Genomic DNA, 19,156 nt, shown 5'->3' with positions numbered 1-19,156 from the left:
AACTGCATGGACAAGTGTTGGGGAGGGACTGAGCTGCCGAGGCCCAGGCCAGTGGCCCGAGGGCCTTGCCCGTGAGGGGAGCTGTCTGCTCCAGCCTTCTCGGCTCCTTTCTCAGGCTCGCCGAAGGCTAGAGGCATGCAAAGGACTCTGCAGCCCCTGCAAGGCGCTGAGCACCAGGTAAGTTCCTGGTCAAAGTGCAGATCCTATAAAGGGGAGGGGAAAGGGGTGGGGGCGCTTGAACTCGTGGGCCTGGCATGCCAAGGGGGCCTACCTGGCTCTCCAGGGGCATGTTGTAGACCTCGGAGTCCAGCAGCATTGTGCAGGCGCTGAACGGCACTGCCTGGTTGGCGATGGTCCTGGCCGCCCGGCAGTGAACCCGCAGAATCTCCTGCTCACAGGACACGATCAGCTTCTCCTGGAGGAGGAGAGGAGTGGAGTGAGCTGGGACACAGTCACGCCCCAGGCCCCACTGTCTCAACACAACAGCCCCTGGGGCCTGCGTCATGAAAGCCCTGGCCATGGCGCCCCCTGCCTGTGCCAGCCCACTTACCCGCTCGATGCTGTGCTGCAGACGCAGCTTTCCCCGGACTGCCTCCTGCTGCCTGAACAGCTCCTTCAGGGGCTCCGCCAGGGAGGGAGGGGGTGCGATCTGCAGGTAAAAGGTGAGTGGGGGGTCGGCTGGGGCCATGGAACTGCACGAAGAACAGTCTGGAGTTCACCGGGGTCCGGACTCAGCCTCCCGACTCCTTGGAGCCTGCCCTGGAGACCTCCAGTCCCAGCAACACAGATACACCAGGAAGCTTTCTAGAAACCACCTATGTGCTGGACACGGGGGAGCGGGCACCTCCATGGGGCCCAGCACAGCACCACGTGGTGAGGAGATGGAGTGCAGGGAGAGCTACAGGACGGTATCTGTGGGCCACTGTGTGCCAAGGAAGGCCTAAAACACAGGCACGAGCACCCAACTGTGCAAAGGAGACAGACAGACAGCAGGAGTGGGCTGGGGGAGGCTGAGCTTCCCGTGTTCACAGGGAGGGCCCGTGCACCCAGATCAGCTTTTCACCCAGGGTGCAGCGTGCACAGTGGAGTATGAAAGCTGACGGCCGAGCCTGTGGTGCGGCAGCGGCTCGGGGGAGGGAGGCGCGCTGGCCCAGGTCGCCGTGGCGGGGGCCGCAGGGCTGTGGGCCGGCAGCGCAGACACTGCATGCCCACCAGTGGAAGGGTTCTCACAGGGGTGGGCCAGCCATTCTGAAACGACATGCACACCGGAAGTGAACAAGGCAGTAGGGACAGCAGAGACCATCAGGACGAGGCCTCACACTCTTGGAGATACAAGGGCCACACAGAAGCTGGGAGCCAGGCTGAGCCCCACGGTGCAGGGGAGACCTCAGGCCCACAGGGAGTCAGGGTTCCAAAGCAGACCCAGAAAACACGGCCGTGTGCTCAGGGGGCCACAGCAGTTGCACCAGGGCCACCGCTCCCCACAGGTGGACCCACACGGGAATGGTGGGCCAGAGAGGGGTGGCCAAGACCAGCTGGAACATCGAGGGGCCAGTCAGAAACAGGAGCGCATGGGGCAGATGGGCACGTGGACGCACAAGAGGGAGACCAGGAGGAGCTTCTGACAGCCAAGGCTGGGGCAACACATGGCATGAGACCAACGCTGGCGACGCTGGGCACCTGCAGGTGGAAGGGGCAGCTCCTCCTGACAACAGAGCTCCAGTTAGCAAACACAGGAAAGGAAGACAGGTCCAGCGCCACAGGAGTGACTGCTGCAGACAAGAGCTGTGGACAGCAATGCGCACAATGTGCTGAGAGAAACAGGTTTACACGGTCTCTACGTCTCTTCCAAGACAGACACTCACCACAGTGGGAGAGACCTCGACTCACGGTGGACGGGCCTGACCAGGCTTCTAGGTCATGTCACCTATGACACCAGGAGCAAAAGGCCCCGCCTCACGCCTGTGGGCTCCTGCCTAAGAACCATCATCACAGGCCAGGCCTGGGACCGCTGACCACACTGCTGACTGACACTGCCCAGAAGCTCCCAGCCAGGAGACAGGGCACAGGAGGGCCCGCCACAGCCCGGACACATGGCAGCATCTCGTCACCTCCACGGCTGCTAAGGCACATTCAAGAGGAGGCTGCACGTGCAGCAGGTGCATAAACCTGTCTCCGCTGCTTTTGAACTTTTCTGCCCATCTATAATCAGTTCAAAATTAATGATTTAGGCCGAGCGTGGTGGCTCACACCTGTAATCCCAGCACTTTGGGAGGCTGAGGCGGGCAGATCACAACTTTGAGACCAGCCTGACCAACATGGCGAAACCCCATCTCTACACAAAAGATAAAAGCCAGAAATGGTGACGGGCGCCTGTAATCCCAGCTACTCAGGAGTTTGAGGCAGGAGAATTGCTTGAACCCAGGAGGCGGAGCTTTCAGTGAGCCGATCATGCCACTGCACTCCAGCCTGGGCAACAGAGCAGACTTGTCTTTAAAAAAAAAATTTTTTTGATTAAAAAATTGAGCTAAGTCTCTCTAGTCCACAGACCTCACTCTGTTCAGCACCACATCCACCCTGCCTCAACAAGCCCAGCCCCCCAGTGAGGGTTCCGCATGTGGGGTTTCTGCTGAGATGGGGCCTGTCGGTGGCAGGGATTCTGTGGGCCACCTCCAAGGTGGGACTGATGCGAGCTCCAACTAGCGCACAGCCGGGACAGGGCACCGCCCCTTCCTCTGGCTCAGCCCCAGGGCCGGCAGCTACTGCAGGAGCTGTGCCTCGGGCCTCAGGTTGTACCTGGAGCACCTGGCACCTCTGCCTGCCTGGGTCTAAGTCTAGGGGGTACTCAAAAGACCAGGCGGGAGGTGCACAGAACATTCCCAGGATTACTCTGCTTGTCAAGATTCTAGTGGCTTTTTTCCCTGTATTTTCCAAATTTTCGACAGCAGACTACCGTTATCATCAATTAAAACAAGAGAAAACAACAGCCAAAACAACAAAAAGTACAGAAGGTCAGAAGGTCTTACTGAGGAGAGATCCTGGGGCAGGTTTTTCTGAATGTCATGACCCAGCTGCCGTCTGTCTCCTGTGGATGGGCCTCCCCGGGGATGGCTGGGGTCAGGCTCCAGGAGAAGGGAAAGACTGCCGAGGTCCCCCTGGGTGCAGAGCCCCCGGTGCTTCCGGAAACAGAGCTCAGAGCTCGGTAGGGTGGGGCCCGAGGGCGCTCGCTCCTGACATGTCGGGCAGTAGCACAGACCCAGCCTCACCCTCAGGGCAAGCTCAGCAGACCCTGGCATCCTCATCAGAGGGGTGCTGGGTAGCTGAGCCAGGTCAGGGCCAGCAACGGCAAGGGGCTCTCAGGTGGCCTGGGCCCACAGAGCCAACGCGTGCGGAGGGCCCCTGGCTGTACCTCGCACCACCTATGAGTTTCAGTGCCCAGGAAGCCCCAGAAGGAAATGGCCGTTGGTGACCGAGAACCCGTTCTGGACATAACACCACACACTCAAGTGAGACGCCTGCATCAACCACACAGTCCACCAGGCAGAGTGTGAGCGGAGTCGCGGGGTCTGGGAGGAGACTCCAGGGAAGAGCCAGAATACCACACGCTGGGGCTGCATGGACCCCGGGGGGCCTGAGAACAGGAGGGCAGGGCAGGGGAGGCCATACACAGCTCAGGCCATCACCACGGGCAGATGGGTGGACTCTGGCTCTACCATGAGGAAACCCTGTGCTTGCTGGGAAAGACCTCGGTGGTAGAAGGAGGTGGGAACCCAGTCAGGCCCTGCGACCAGGGCTGAGGGCACACAGGGGAGGAAGCCCTCGTGGGAATGTGCTCAGAGCAGGGCCCCATTTGGAGGGATCTGTTTTGGGCCCAGACGCAGCGCAAGGGACTGGGGGAGTGGGGGTGATTCCGAGATGTTGCACCTGAGCCTGCAGAGGTCGGGATGATGCCTGGGGAACTGGGGTGACAGGGTCGGCTTGAACAAGGTGAGGCTGGGGGCCGAGGACCAATGTGCCCCAAGGGAGCTACAGCTCTGCTGTCCTAGAAGCCCAAGGGAGGAGGTGGGGGAAGGGATCCATCATGTGGGTATGGGGGCTCAGGGAACCCACATGGGTCCAAGGGAGAAGGGAGCAGGGGCTGGAGACAGAGAGGGTGGCTCTGCTGACGCCGTCCTGGTGGATGGGGAGTGGAGAAGGGAGAGTGAGCGGCGTGAAGGGGCACCCCACACCAGTGGGACTGCGGTGCACCCGGGGTGAGGGGGAGGTCAGGAGACCAAGGCCTGGCACGGACCAGCTGGAGGAAGGACCTTGCGTCTGCAGAACAGCTGGGCAGCTTCTGGCTTTTGCCTTCACAGCAGAAACGGGGCTGTGTCTACTCAGGTGGGAGAAGGTCGAGAGAGGTCAAGGGCCGGGAGCGGGACAAGATGGGCTGCAGGAAGCCGTGACTAGGGGGCCTCGGACGCATCCCAGAGAGAGAACGCAGTGGCTCTCCCGGGCCCCACACTCACCACGGGGATGTGGAGCTTGCTGAGCGGCTTGCCGTCCAGGAGGTAGGAGCCCGTGTAGGTGACGTACTCTGCGTAGCACTGGGGCGCCTGCGGCGTGATGCAGCACAGGATCTTGCGTTTCTCCTCGATCTTCTTCCTGATCTGCAGGTATTCGAAGTAGGGGTTGGCCCTGTCGCTGTGGTAGGGCTCAATGGCATCCAGCTTGATGGCGTCCACAATGGCGGCCAGCGTCTGCTGGATCACCTCCCGCGTCTGCTGCGTGGACGTGTTCAGCTGCTGCTGCAGCTGCTGGGTGGAGCGCTGAAAGCGGCGTTTGCGCGGATGCTGGGCCTGGGCGTCGTCCTCCTCGGATCCACGGGCCTTGGCCCTGGTGGCCGGGGCAGGGGTGGAGGTGCACTCCTTCTCGGAGGGGGGCGTGCCCTGCTTGCTCTGGTTTGCGAGCATCTGCGCCCGGTTCCTGGTCATGCGCTGAGGGATCTCCTCCACTCTGGGGGCCTTCGGGGCTTCGGCCGTGGGTTTTGGTTCTGGTTCTGTGGCTTCTGGCTGGATGCCGCCGGGAGGGCCTTCGGCAGGGGTGGCAGCACGGGAGGCCTCAATGTTGTCCTGGGGGCCGGCACTGTCCACAGCCTGGGCTTGTGCCACAGTGTCCATGGGGGGGCCGTCAGGGGCACAGAGGGACGCGGCGGGGGAGCCTTCGGCCTCAGCCCCCTGGTCTCCGCTCCCCAGTGGGCGCTGTTCTGGGGGAACGGGCGTGGGCTCCATGCCAGAGTCCAGATCCCCAGGGGCCCTCTCTTCTGGCACCGCCTCTGCCTCCACCGTAGCTTCCAGAGCCACGTCCAGCTTTGGCTCCTCTGAGGGCTCAGGCTCGAGCTCTGCAGGGAGCTGGGTGGAGGCCTGGTCGGGAGGCAGTGCCGGCTGCTCCTCAGCCACTAAGGCAGACACATCCCCACCGTTCACGACCACAGGGGCCCCTGGAGGGATCTTTCCTGAAGGAGCGAGACTTTCTTCTACGGGTTCTGTTTCAACGTCTGGGACATCTTTAGTCTGCAAGGGAAGCTCCGGCAGGGAGAAGGGCCCCAGGTCCAGGTCGTCCTCGGGGCCGGCGAAGGCGTCTGCCCAGGGCACCGGCTCCACCTGGCCGAGGTTAGACAGGCTGTGGCCGCTGTCCAGGAAGCTATTTTCCAGGGGCCCCAGAGCCTCCCCCTGAGCCACAGTGGCTACACAGGCGGGCTCCGGGGCCACGTCCAGCGGAGCTTCCGGAAGTGACTTGCAGTTGCTGAAGAAGGACTCCAGCCCGGAGGGAGGGGCGTGAGGAGCCGCCTCGGAGGCGGAGATGGCGGCGGGGACGGCTTCCACCCCGCCTTTGACGTCCTCCAGTCCTGGCTCAGCGACGGGCAGAGTATATGGGGCAGGAGAGGCGGGAGGGGCAGGGTACGGCGCCTCGGAGGCGGCAGAGTGGAGGGGGTCCGCGGGGCAGAAATGTTTTGGGGACTCGGGGAACCTCTGTGGAGACTTCAGCAGCAGGTCTGAGCCCACAGGCCAGCTGACGGGGTTTTCGGAGGCGCTCCCGATCAGGCTGGAGGCCAGGGCCTGCTCAGTGGGGTGAGCCCACTCGACAGGCTCCTCGGTGATGACGGTGCTGAATGGACCCTCGTCCAGCGGCTCCAGATAGCTGGGCTCTGGAGGGATGATGGCGGCTGTCGCCTGCTGGTCCTCGGTGGCGTCCAGGTCCGGGGGAAGGGCCCCTTCAAGGGAAGGAACCAGCAGCTCAGCTCTGGGGGAAGGGGAAGGTTTTGCTTGTAAACTTGAGAAGACGCCCTCTGGAGATGGGGTGACGGTGACGACGGCGGCCGGCGGGCAGTGCAGAGCATCGACTTTGGGCGAAGGGAGGCCATAGTCTGGGGAGTAGTACCCTGGGGACAAGCAGGCAAACTTCTCCGCGGGAACGGGGGGCAGGGGCGCCCTGTCTTCCATCGAGTGTGGCACGGGGGAGTCGTAGCTGGAGGCAGCAGGAACGCTGTGCTGCCTGAAGAGCTTGTCTCCGACGCCGAACTCCTCCTCAGGCGTCCTCCTAATGTCGACAGAGACCGAGCGGTAAAGGTTTGTGGAGAGAGGCCTTGCAGGAGCCTGGCTGGCGTTTTCCGAAAGCCCAGTGGAAGCCACGGAGAACCTGTCGAAAAAGGACGGGGAGCAGGCGCTGGTGGGAGCGGTGGGCACAGGTGTGGAGTGCTGGGAGTCGGTGCAGTCAAACACGAGGTCCGCGTAGTCATCGGCACTGCAGGACGGGGTCCTGGGCGTGTGCATCACCTCCTCGTAGCTGGGGCAGGACAGCACTGACGTAGGGGTGGGTACGCCAGTCGGCCGGCTCTGGTCAGGCCTGGGAGACGCAGGCAGGACCTCCTTCATGTGAGGGCCTGTGAGCCAGTCTTTGGAGTCTGCACCGGATCCTGGGTGTAGCTTATTTTCGGCAGCAGGTGGAATAGGAGTCGACTCTTTGAGCTTTTTGTCTTTAAACGGAGGGTCCAGGCCCGGCGGTTTCTTAGCAGGAATGTCCAGACCCTTCTTCCGCCCGTCGTCTGCCAGCTTCGCCTTCTCCTTGAGCTTGGGGTCTCCGGACCGGTGCCTAAGCTTCTCCATCTGCTTCATCCTCTCCTTGTGCCGCTTGTGGCGCTCCTCAATCTCCAGGTCCTTCTGGGAGAGCATCCTCTCAAAGCTGGTCATCATCAGGTCGCCGTCCCCCAGGAGCTTCTCCCTGGGCCTGGCGTCTTTCTTGCCTGGGTCTCTGGACGGCGTCACCTTATCGTTCCCGTTGCTCATCTTCACTGGCTCGCCCTTTTCCTTCTCTGCACTGTCCCTGAATTTCTCCTTCAGTTTGGCGTCGCTGAGCCTCGGGCCCTCGTCCCTGGACTTCTCTTTGAGTGCGCGGGGCGGGCTGTCCTTGTCCCTGGTGGCCGGCTTCTGCTCATCCCTGTGGTGCCGCAGGAGGCCGTCCGCATGCCTGTCTCGGTGCCTCTCCTTCTCGTCTCTCCATTTCTCCCTGTGTTTCTCTCTCTTCTTCTTCTCTTTTAGGATGTTGATGGCACTAGATCCATAAGGCTTTAGTTCCTTTTCTATTTTCTTGGAAGGTTCTCTCTCGGAATCATTTTTATCTTTTTTTTCGGTAGAAAACAATTCCATGGTTTTATCCAGCTCATCTTCTATGTCAGCTTTCATGTGGTAAGGAACCCCGTAAGCCTCCGCCTCCAAGTCCTTCTCGTACTGGCCAGAGTCCTTCCTGCCACCGCCCTCCTTGTAATCTTCGACCTTCTCTTTCTTCTCTTTCCTGGCTCTCTCTCGCTCGTGGCTCTTCTTGGATGAGGACGAGGAGTGTCTGTGCCTCTCCTTCTCTTTCAGCTTCTCCGGGAGGCAGGCGCTCTCCCTCGGCTTGTCCTCTCCGGGCGGCTCCGTGAAAGAGACCTCCAGGAAGGCAGTCAGCCCTGGCTCCTGCCCTCGGTCCGTGAAGCTGTCAGAGGAGACCTCGCTGATTTTATCATTGGAGTCTTCTCTGTACTCATGGAGAGCCTCTTCTTCCAACTTTTCAAGCAGGCTTTTCTCCGTGTCGGCGCTTCTCGAGGACTTCCTCTCCTTGGAATGTTCTTTATCTGACTTCTCCTTGTGTTTGCTTTTGGCCTTGTCTTCAGCAGCGTGCTTCTTTTCCGCCTTCTCAGGGAGCTTCTGTTTACTTTTCTTGTCTTGTGTGGAGTCCACTGAGGCTCTGTCCTTCCTGTCCTTATACTTTTCTGTGGACTCTTTATCCTTCTTCTCCTTGTGCTTGTCAAAGACTTTCTCCTTTTTGTCTCTCCCCCCGTCGGCAGCCCCTCTGTCCTTTCTCTTGTCTTTGGGTTCCTTGTCCTTCTGCCTCTCGGGGTGCTGCTTGTCAGAAGCCTTCCTGTGTCTGTCGGAGGCATAGGCCTCCCGCCCTTCCTCCTTCTCCTGGAGGCCGTCCATCCTGAGTAAGTCGCCGGCCTCTCCCATCTTGCACCCGCTCCCCATGTAGCTGTCTCTGTCGTCTTCACTCTCGTCTGTGAAGATGTCTGCGATGTACCAGCTTTTCTCTTTGCCTTTCTTGTCATCTTTTTTTTCACAGAAGTCTTCCGAGGTGATCCCAGGGAAAGCCTTCTCCTTCTTCTCTTTCCCTTGGTCGAGAGATGCTTTCCTTTCTTTGTCTTTGCCATGTGTGTCTTTATGTTTTTCCTTGGTATCTTTTTTCTCTTTAAAACATTTATCAAATTCTTTGTCCTTCTGACACTTATCAAGGATCGATTTCTCACTTTTGTCCTTGTCACTGGACTTCTCTTTGTATTTTTCTGGTTTTGTTTTCTCCTTCCTTTCCTTATCGGGGCCATCCTTCTTCTCCTTCTCTCGTGCTGGGTGGTGCCGTTCCCATGGCTCCAGGCCCTTCCCAAAGTCACAGTCGGGCTTGTCCTTGAAGCCACTCTCACAGCCACACTCCTTCAGCTCCTCCCGGTATGCCTCCTCGGGCTTGGCCCTGCCATCCCTGCGCTCCTTGCAGCTCTCCAGGGCGTCCTTTCTGTCCCGCCCTGCCTCTGCGGACTCTCTCCTCTTCTTGTCCTTTTCCGAAAGGTAGCCGGGGACACTTTTAAGCTTTTCAGTCTGGTCTTTCCTCTTCTCAGAGTTTTTATCCAAATAGTCCCTGTCCTTCTTTCGGAAGAAGGGCTCTCTGTAGTCTCGCTTCTCCCGGGCCCGGCTGTCCCGCTTCCTTTCCTTGCTGTCCTCCTTCACCGTCTCCAAGATGAGCTTGGCCACAGAGTCGCTCTTCATGTCCCTGTAGTCTGTCACTGGCGAGTCCCAGCTGTCCTCCCCTTTGAAATCAAAGGATGAATCGGACAAGTCAGAAAACCACCGATCTCGCTGATCGTCAGAAAGGCTAAATTTGGTGTCTTCGTTCTCCAGAAACTGATTTTTGTTACAATATTCGTCAAAAGCAGAATCTTCCCTATAAACCTTTTCTTTTTTGAGTTTTTCTTTATCTTCTTTGAAAGTCTTCTCCTTCTCTTTGGAAATTTTGTCCTCTTTTAAATCATTCTTCTTCTCTAATTTTGAGGGCCGGTCTTTTGACTTCTTCTTTCTCTCCTCTCTGTACAGTCTCAGTTTTTCCTCTTTCGGAGACTTTTCCTTTAGCGATTTCTCCTTTTCTGCTTTACTCGAACGGTCTTTCTCTTCTCGGAAAGACCTGCTGATGTCTTTGTTCGTGTCTTTGATTCTCTTCAGCGATTTTTCATCTTTAAAGAGCCATTCTTTTTCTTCTAATTTCATTTTGCTAAGTTTCTCCTCTTTTTTAAAGTGGTCACGATCATGCTTTAACACTTTTAGCTTGTTTTCAGTGGAAAGATCATTCTCTAAAAGTATAGCCTTATCTGGCTTCTGCTTGGAGTCCTCATATTCGTAAGTAAAACTTCTCAGCCTCAGCTCCTGGCTGACGGAACACTGCCCCTTCTCCTTGCTTTTGTGTTTGTGTTTGGTTTTATGTTTTTTGACGACTTTCCCCTCCTTGTCCAGTTTGGGGACCGCACCCTCCGCGCTGGAGAGGAAGGGGCTCTTCTTCTCTGACAGGGAGGCTCGCTTCCTGTGCTCCTGCCGCTTTCTCACTGGCTTCAGCGATTCCACACTGGAGCCGTCGGAGGAGCAGTCAGACTCGCTGGTCAGTCTCGTCCTTGTGGAGTCTGATAAAGAACTGACCTCTGACCAAGCCGGGGAAGAAATGGTTTTCCAATTGTCTGTCCGCCAGTGCTTGGTGTGCTGGTCTGTGTGGTTGGGGTTCTGCTTCTGGGCGGCAGAGCTCCCGTGGGACGAGGTGGAGGAGGCGGACAGGGAGCTGAACAGGGAGGGGTCCTTCAGCACCAGCGGGGACCCCTTGAGGCAGCTGGAGCTCCCCAGGGAGTCCCTGTCGTCCTCCCCACTCTCTGAGGACTCACTCTCCGACTCCGAGGAACAGAACTTGTCATTCCGCTTTCCAAAGCGAACCTCTCTGCCTTTTGTTTCTTTTTTTCGCTTCTTTTTAACTTTATTTTTTTCCTTCTGCTGCTTGGCATTAGAAGGCTCTCGTGTCTTACTACCAGGCAGTATCGTATGTGCCGAGAGTCTCAGCTTCTCTCCTGTCCCCACGGTGACACTCGCGTCCTCCTCGTCCGACGTGTCTGACAGGATACGATGGGACGCTTTCTTTGGTGCAATCGTGTTATTTTTAGTGTAACTTTTAACCTCCATTTTGGGTATAGAGATAAAACTATTGGATTTCGTTTCTTTTCTGTAGTCCTTTTTCAACAGGTGCTTGTCGTCCACCGGAGGAACCCTGTCCTGCTCATCGTCCTCGTCAAACTCATACTCATCCTTGACGGGGGCTGTGGCCTTCTGCGGCTCTGGGTTCTTGGCCTTGTGCTTGAGGCCTTTTTCGAACTCGGAGTCCGTGTTGTTGCCGTCGACTGAACTGGAAGGTGCGAAGGACGGGGCGTCTTCCTCTTCTGAGCTCTCTGTTGGAGGCAGGAAGGAGAGGTCACAGGCAGGCTCAAAACAGCTCTCCCCAGAATGGCAGAGGGGGAGGCTCTGCGGATGTGCCCTGTGGCAAGGCTCCCACCCTGCCTCTGCAGACTTGCTTGACTCATGGAAACCAGCCACAGGCAGGAGGAAACCAGACAGGGTTGGCATCTTAGAAGCAAGACTGCAGGCTTCGCGGCAGTGACACACCTGGGCAGGGTCTCCCGCAGTCCAGAAGCTCCTGTAAAGCCCCCAGCATCCGAGGAGGAGCTCATCAGAGGGGCAACACTGTGCACACACCACAGGGCAGCTCCTCCCATCCCTGCGTAAGAGAACAAGCAGCTCAGGTGGCCGTGACTTACCCGTCGAGCTCTCCTCGCTGGAAGTGTAAGTGCCTTTGCCTAACAGGAGGTTCACCATCGTAGGGGAGTTGGCCACTTTCAGCGGCGTCTCGCCTTTCCTGTTGCTCTGCTGCGGGTTCCCTCCGTACCGCAGCAGCAGTTTCACCACCTACAAGACAGTAACACCCGCGTCAAGGACTGCTGGAGAAGCACAACTCCTCTACCGTTCCGCATAACACGGCAGCCCCTTCCAAGAACCCTGGGATTCGACCCGAGAACGGCCCCTCACAGTCTGAGGGTGTGGGAGCCGAGCGCACAGGGACTGCCTGGCGAGGCTCCGGGTGCGATGGGCGAGGCCGTGGCTCCTCTGTGGGAAGGGCTGCAGCCGCGGGGGCTCCCGCACCCCTCCTGTGCTCTCCTTCAGAAGGGCTCTGCCTCCCTTTGGATTTTTTTCCACCATTTCTCTGTTGCTGCGAGGAGATGACTTCCCGGGGATGTCCTCACGGAGGCGCTCCCCACCCGCCAACAGCGAGCTCCTCAGCAGAGCGGCGCGGAGTGGCCGTGGAGGGCTCAGGCAGGAGGTCACGGAGAAGAGTGTTATGGAGGGACGGGGGACAGAATAGAGGAAACGAAGACCAAGTTTCTGCAAGCTGCTTTATTTTTTATTTTCATTTACATTAGAAAAGAAAATAATCTCTCCCTTGCTTGATTTTACAAGGGTAAGGGCGGTCACACGGATGACAGAAACAGCCATGGTGACACTTCCACAGCTCCGTCCACAGCTCTGTCCAGCTGCTCGTCACCCGCAACCTGAATTTCCTATGCCCAGAACAGCAACGTACCGAACTCAAGTACAAATTAAATGTAATCCCAACTTCAGTCCAGTCTGAGAGTAGAGCATTCAAAGCATCTATAAGAACGTTTACTAGAGACTTGTCGCCCACAGAATCAGTTCGTGTGTGACGTGTTCTATTGTTTAATCAGCACAGAGTTCTTATGTGAGTTTTCTATGGCGACCACAAAAAACCTCAGGCTTACAATTCTGGAGGTCAGAGCTCAAGCTGCTGGCAGGGCGGGGTCCTTCCTTTCCTCCATCATGGGGGCTGCTGGCAGAATTCAGTTTCTTGCAGGGCTGGGACGGAGGTCCCCAGTCCCAGCTGCTAGGGGCCACCACACTCCTCGGCCCTCCTCTAAGGCCAGCAGCACAGGTGTGGCCCTCCTCGGGTTCTAACCTCTCCTGCTTCTGGGATCTCTCAGACTCAGCAGGAAAGGCTCTCAAGCTTTAAGAGCCCACGGGGCTGCCCAGGACCTGCAAGATGGCCTAGGACGGTTTCCCCACGTGAGGCGCTCACAAGGTCTGGGGTCACAACACGGGCATCTTGGGGGCCACGATCCTGCCTACCTCACCGTAAATCCTTGACATTTTTCATAATAAAAACATTTAAAAGTGGTAATTACAGAAGTATAAAGCTGCATCGGATGCCCCAGCCCCAACACCGCCCCCAGCGCCATTCCCCTCACACCTGCCCTCCCCCGCAGTACTGAGCGAATCCCAGACACTGCAGAGCCTTTTCCAGTTCATGTCTCTGGAAGGGCCCATAAAAAAGAAACACGGTAAACCATCATGCCATTCATCATCTTACCCAAGAGTTTAACGGTCACGTTTTAACATCAAATATGGACTCAGTGTTCTAAGTTCCCTGCTCGTCTCAGAGTCTTCAATCTACCCCCACCCCACCTGAACGAGCTGTTTCTCAAGTGTGCTCTTTAAGGTCAAGGTGCTGTGGGTGCCAGGGCCTCCCGCAATGGCCAGGCGGGGCCTGCTGCAGAGGAGCACGACAGGCACGGGCAGATGTGGCCCTGTGTCACCCCCCAGCCTTGCTGTCCTGCCTGCAACCAGGGGCTCTCCTCCGAGCTCTGGTGATGACGTCGGTGAGACCCGCCCCATCTCCAGGCAGCACCCCTGCTTTCCTGCAGGACGGGGCTGTCAGGCACACCACGACCTCTCTCGGCTGCCACAGAGGCTGAGACCTCCCAGTGCCCACTGCTCCTGGGCCGGCCACAATGGCCACTTTCTAAATCTTGAGTCTATGGTTCTGTGCACTGGCCACACCTCTTGGTGTTACCTCATTCCAGACGAGGGTGGGTCTGCCTTGCAGGTCTAAGAGCCCCACAGTGGTGACGGGGACCGGCAGCAACTCCTGCAGGCCTCCTTCCACTTGGTGTAATCCTTCACCTGCTCAAATCCAACCAGACCTACGCGGCTGGCGGATACGAGCCTTTTCATAGATGGCAGGTGCTGCGAAACCTGTGAGAGGCCATCCAGGTGCTGACCCAGGAGGGGAAAGATGGGGGCAGACAGAGGGCACAGCTCGGCCTTCAGGGTGGGCAAGGCAAAAACTCGCTTTCCGGTGCCCCACACCATGAAACCAGCTAGCTACGGGGACAAAAAGCTACAGAACCACCCAGATGCCAGGACAGGCCGGATGTGTGAAGGACGGGGGATGCCAACCTTGTAGTGCCCGTTGTTGGCAGCGTCGTGCAAAGGCGTGTCATCATCCAGGCCCTTGGTGTTCACCTCCGCACCTGCGGCCAGCAGCTGCTTCGCAACGTCATAGTAGCCCCGGTTACAGGCCTCGTGCAGCGCCGTCCAGCCTGGAAACAGACACTCAGGACGTACGTGATTTAATCCTGGGAACTCCCCTCCTGTCTCTGGAGGCAGCACCCTGAGGATGGGCTAAGGGGCAGGGACAAGCCAGGTGGGGAGCTGCCCTGTCGTGAGGGCTGCAGTTTAGGAAGCAGGTGCCAGCCCAGAGAACCCCTCGCTTCTCTTTACTGTGGCACCCCTAGCACAATCCCTATCATTAGCTTGTTAACCCTACAGACTAACAACCCGCAGGGCTGACCTGCAGCAATCACCCTAAAGGGGTAGGAAATCAGTGAACACAAGTGTCGTAAACAGCAGCCTCATCCTCACTGATCTGGAGGCGTATGTGCCTTTGCAAAACACGGAAGGGAAACCTCCAGTGTTGGAAACAGGGAAACTGAGGCTGAGAGAGCCTCCTGAAGGCTGAAGAGCTGCTACAGCAGGAGCTCCAGAGGCGCCCAGGCTCGGGCTGCATGATGAAGGCCGCCCTGGGCCAACAGCTTCTGCCTGGGAAGCTTGGAGGCCACCATTGGATGGTGTGGCCGCATGCAACAGTGGAAACGCAGCTCAGCCTCATGGGAAGCACATGGCAGTGCTCTGGAGAAGTTTCTTTTAGAAAAATGCTTGGAAAAAAAAAAGGGGGGGGGTGCTAAATTAGGTTTGGGTCAGACAGCTATAAACCAGGGCAGTGGGAGAAATCTAGAAGAATTCTACCCAGATGATTTCATTCATCTGTTCTCCTTACGCTATGAACAGAGTGTTCTGGGACATGTGGACCACCCATGGTTTGATGGGGCATTTATGGAAAGAAGGGACATTAAACCCTAATCACGGGCCTTTAAGCCCCTGGGCTGTGTCAGGTCAGGTCTGGGGAGACTCAGTTCTGTCCGGGTCCAAGACAAGCCGCAGGACCCAGCCCCGTGAAGGGAGGGAGTCCAGTCCAGGGTGTGGACCCAGCCGGGCTCCCGGCTCAGGGGCACCCTCTGCTGGAGAATGCAGCCACCTGCTAGACACACCAGGGACAGGCCCCTCCAGGGGCCTGGAAGTGAGGTTTATGGAACACAGCAGAGCACGATTTAAAATTCCTCAGTCCTCTTAAAAATAGGCCAGGCATGGGGGCTCACAGCTATAATCCCGGCACTTTGGGAAGCCAAGGCGTGAGGATTTCTTGAGGCCATGAGTTCAAAACAGCCTGGGCAACTCAGCAAGACCCTGTCTCTACAAAAAATAAAAAAATTAGCCAGGCGTGGTGGCGTGTGCCTGCACTCGGAAGGCTGAGTTGGGAACATCGCTCGAGCCCAGGAGTTCAACGTTTCAGTGAGCCGTTATCATGCCACTGCACTCCAGCCTGAGCAACAGAGCGAGACCCTGTCTAAAAATAAAAATAACAATAAAACCCAGCAAACAAGTTTACTTTGAAATACTTTCCAAGGAACATTGATTTCTTCTCAGACCCCACTGGAGTGAGTGTGGCTGTGAACATCCCGGGCCCTGCAGAGCAGATGCGCAGCCCACGCGGGCACAGCCCATCCGACCCAATGGGAGGCTCAGGGCTCCAGTGGGGCCCTCTGGCCCCAGCCAGGCACAGGGCGCCCACCTGCGAAGTCCTTGACGTTGACGTCCGCCCCCTCGCTGATGAGCTCTTTGATGCGCCGGGCATCCCCGCGGATGGCCGCTCGGTGCAGGCGGGTCTCTCCACGCTCGTTTCTCTTGTTCACTTTATCTTTGGTTTTTGAGGCAGAGTTGGGCGTTCCCTTCTGACACACTGTAGACTGGGAGGGGTGCTTTGGTGTGGTGTCCACTGCAGGCCAAGGAGGGGACAGGGGGGCGTTACTGTGGGTGGCCCTGCTTTCTCAAATCCTCAAGAGCCCAGGCCACCGTCACGAGGTCCCTTTGCACAGGGCTTATCCTCAGCACAGCCACGGGGCTGCGACCAGGCAGAGCCCCTTCCCTGCGCCAGGGACCACCCCCAGGCTGGGCTCACCTGGGCTGTTGGCAGACTCCTCGGCTGTCATCTGCATGAGAAGGGCCACCTGCTGGCGCTCGGAGAGGGGGTAGCCAGCTCGGATTCCAGACAGCCCCATGCCAAAGAGCAGCCCGGCCTTCCGGGTGACAGGCTCCTTCTTAATCCTCTTCCGCTCAGGGCCCTGCTTTTCTGTGAGGCGGGCGAGGGAGAGAGGGAGGGGAGATTTCATGCCACGGCGTCCTCCAAACCCAGGTCCTTACCTAATGTTACGGAGCCCCCTGCGTCCACCTGACAGCTGACAGAGCAGAAAGGAAGGTCTGTGAGTGGGGAAAGCACAGCGGTGCTGGGAGCGTTGGTGCCACCCACCTCACCTCTCAGCAGTGACTGTGAGACCATTTCAACACCTCGTTACCAGCCCCTCAAGTCCGCTAAGCCTGGACCTCCACCGAGCATCCACTCACTCCAGGCACCTCTCCTGGGCCTCCCCAGACCTCGTACCACACATGAATGCGGTGGGACAGCTTAGCACCGGTGACCTGGCTCACACAGGACAGGTCTCTGTTAAAACACGTGCCTGTAATTAAATTCCACCTTCCCCGTCCCTCCTCCAAACAGTGCAGATATAAACATGGCAGACACAGTTTAAAACACATCAGTAAATCAAGGCCAACTGGTCAGTACTGTACCTTTCTTCTTGCTTCTAGGAACCTCCATCTCATGCCATGGTGCTTCGAGGAGCGTACCAGCCTTGCAGCACCACAACAGGGACTGGGCTGGAGGCATCTAAAGGCATCAACACAGAGCACTAACAAGACACGGTGTGAGAGCTCGGCTGTTTCCACCTCAGCCTCCTCGTAACAAGCACACCCTGCACTCACTCGGCCAGCGTCTAACACAACTCACGTGCTGTGTCTTCTAAAAGAGGCAGGAGGCAGGGGCGGGGAAGAGAAGACCCCAAGCACTAAGAGTCAGGGGCACCGAAGCTGCCTCCTCCTCTGCCTGACCAGTGCCCTCCTGTAGATGGAAATCAGGGGCCAGACACCTCTGAATCCTCCTCCAGCTGCCCTGTGGGTTCTGCGGTTTTCTAGGTCATGGGGTGCAAACTGCAGAGGTGCAGCACAGAGACAAGGCTCTGCCAAGGCCTGACTTGGGGAAGAAGGGCCACCAGGGAGACATGGGTCTCTGAAGCTCTCCTCTGAGGCACCTCCCTTCCCTTCCGTTCAGCGTATCCAAAAGCCTCTCTCTTCAGGACTTAACTTCTCCCTCAGCTGGTGTTTGACCCTAGAGAGGTGGGTGACATCTGTGACAACGGGCTAACTGGACCCCACACCTGCCGGTCGCTGGAACACAGAAGGGTCTTAACTGGTCTCTTGGCTCAGTTCCCAGGGCGCAACTCCCTTGCTGTTCGCCACCACAGTCCCGTGAATGTGCCCGTCGCTTTCCTAAGAAGACACTGCCCACCCACCCGAGCTCTTTCCAAGCTATCTGAGGCTGACTTCTTAGGAACGAGGTCTGGGGCATGCTGAGAATGCGGATGCGTATGTCCTATGGGACAAGCCTGCAGGAGGGCACACACCTGGCCACATCGACCTGCGTCACATTCATGGGCAAAACCCCAAGTACTGCAGGCTGCCACTGCCACCACCAGCGAGTCTGTAAACAGTCCTCAGTGCATAGACCTGAGACAGCCCTTGAACTCTGGCGCCAGCCCCTCACATACGTGGCAGACACAGTGGTGGGGGGAGGTGGACGCGCCACCGGCCAGTGAACCCCAGCCCACAGCCACCACTGGCGTAGCCACACCTCAGCAGCGAGCTTGAGTCACAGGCGCCGAGTCGGGCGCTTGGCCGTGGGTCTCTATGTGCACACCCCATGCTTTCCCTGCACCCTCCAGCTGCCCGGGGGCCGGCCCTCCCCAGGCCTGCTTCTCACAGCCACCTCTATACAACACAAGCAGGCCTGCCGCTGCCTTTCTCTAGGAAAGAGGTGGCGAAGCTGCCGGAGAAACCCCAGCTCCCCAACAGATAGCCCTCAAGTCCTCCTCTCTCCGGGAGGGGGCCCACGCTCACCGAGCAGCTGCTCTGCCCACAGTTGCCTGGAAAAGCAGCTGAGAACCTCTGCAGGGCCCTGAACCCCACGACCTAGCCATGCACACTCAGAGGCCTGTTCTCTCCGTCACCCAGAGCAGGGGAGTTAATGTTTCGGAGACATGAAGCCCCCTGAGAACATGAGGAAAGCAGAATCCCTGAGATACAGACTTTGCAAAGCAGCACACAGCACAGGAGACTCCTGGGAGCATACGGCATCTCCTTATTCCACTGACCATCAGAAGTCAAAAGCGAGTGGGCCCCACTCTGCTGCATGTGGCCGCCAGGGGTGGACACAGGGAGGTGGGGCGGTGTTGGCGCTGCGGAGGGAGGAGCTGGGGCAGAGTTGGGGCTGCGGAGGGAGGAGCTGGAGCAGAGTTGGGGCTGCGGAGGGAGGAGGTGGGGTGGTGTTGGGGCTGTGGTATGTTCAGATCCCAAAATGCAGATGTTACCATGCCCTTAAGTTATCAAAGGATCCCAGGAGGCGTGTGTCAGGGGAACAGGCAGAGGCAAAGGTGTTCCTGAGAAGTCAGGCTTTAGAGTGGCAGGCCAGGAGACCACGCTGCACCCCCACTCTGAAGGGCAGTGAAGAGCTGCTTTCTATGGCAAACAGAACATGTCCCGCTCCTGCAGGGCAGCTATCTCAGGTGCAGCCCACACCCTATGTGTGCAGACTGGGCAGGACTCAGTGCCCTAGTGACTTCCTGGGTAGGCTCCAGGGCCCGAGCCTAAGGGTCAGGGCCACATCCCTCCCGCTCCTCACCAGGCCCTCCTTCTGCTTCTGCTCTGAGCTTTGGTGAAGAAACACTGAGTTGGCTTCCCTCACGAGGCCAGGTCAGCTTTACAGGGCTCCCAAAAATTCGCATGGAAGGTGCTGCCAACCTTCTGGTGAATTCTGGTGCCTGGAGCCACCACAGGGACCTCGCTCTGCCCTAATCAGGAAGAGCTTGCACCCAGGAAGCAGCAACTTTCCACCCAGCTCTCCCAGTCCCGAAACAGGACACTGTACTTGTCCTGACACAAAGAAAGTCCCATATGAAACCAGATCTCCCAGGATGCCAATTTCTCCACTG

General features: G+C 58.0%; 1 protein-coding gene across 1 annotated transcript in view; it reads right to left on the bottom strand.

Annotated features, from left to right (window-relative positions):
• ANKRD11 (ankyrin repeat domain 11) overlaps positions 1-19,156 on the bottom strand; it is a 145,886-nt gene that overhangs the window by 7,765 nt on the left and 118,965 nt on the right. The window contains exons 4-10 of the mRNA XM_011927988.1: positions 16,015-16,185; positions 15,628-15,831; positions 13,896-14,038; positions 11,405-11,552; positions 4,509-11,038; positions 551-649; positions 272-415 (exon numbers count right to left, since the gene is read on the bottom strand). Coding sequence (XP_011783378.1) covers positions 272-415; positions 551-649; positions 4,509-11,038; positions 11,405-11,552; positions 13,896-14,038; positions 15,628-15,831; positions 16,015-16,185 — 7,439 coding nt within the window. The remainder of the gene's footprint in view (positions 1-271; positions 416-550; positions 650-4,508; positions 11,039-11,404; positions 11,553-13,895; positions 14,039-15,627; positions 15,832-16,014; positions 16,186-19,156) is intronic.

The sequence above is a fragment of the Colobus angolensis genome, unplaced genomic scaffold (assembly GCF_000951035.1).
Source record: "Colobus angolensis palliatus isolate OR3802 unplaced genomic scaffold, Cang.pa_1.0 Scaffold76, whole genome shotgun sequence".
Taxonomy (NCBI): Eukaryota; Metazoa; Chordata; class Mammalia; order Primates; family Cercopithecidae; genus Colobus; species Colobus angolensis.
Note: the sequence above shows the minus strand (reverse complement) of the source record. Positions and strands in the feature narration are given on the sequence as shown.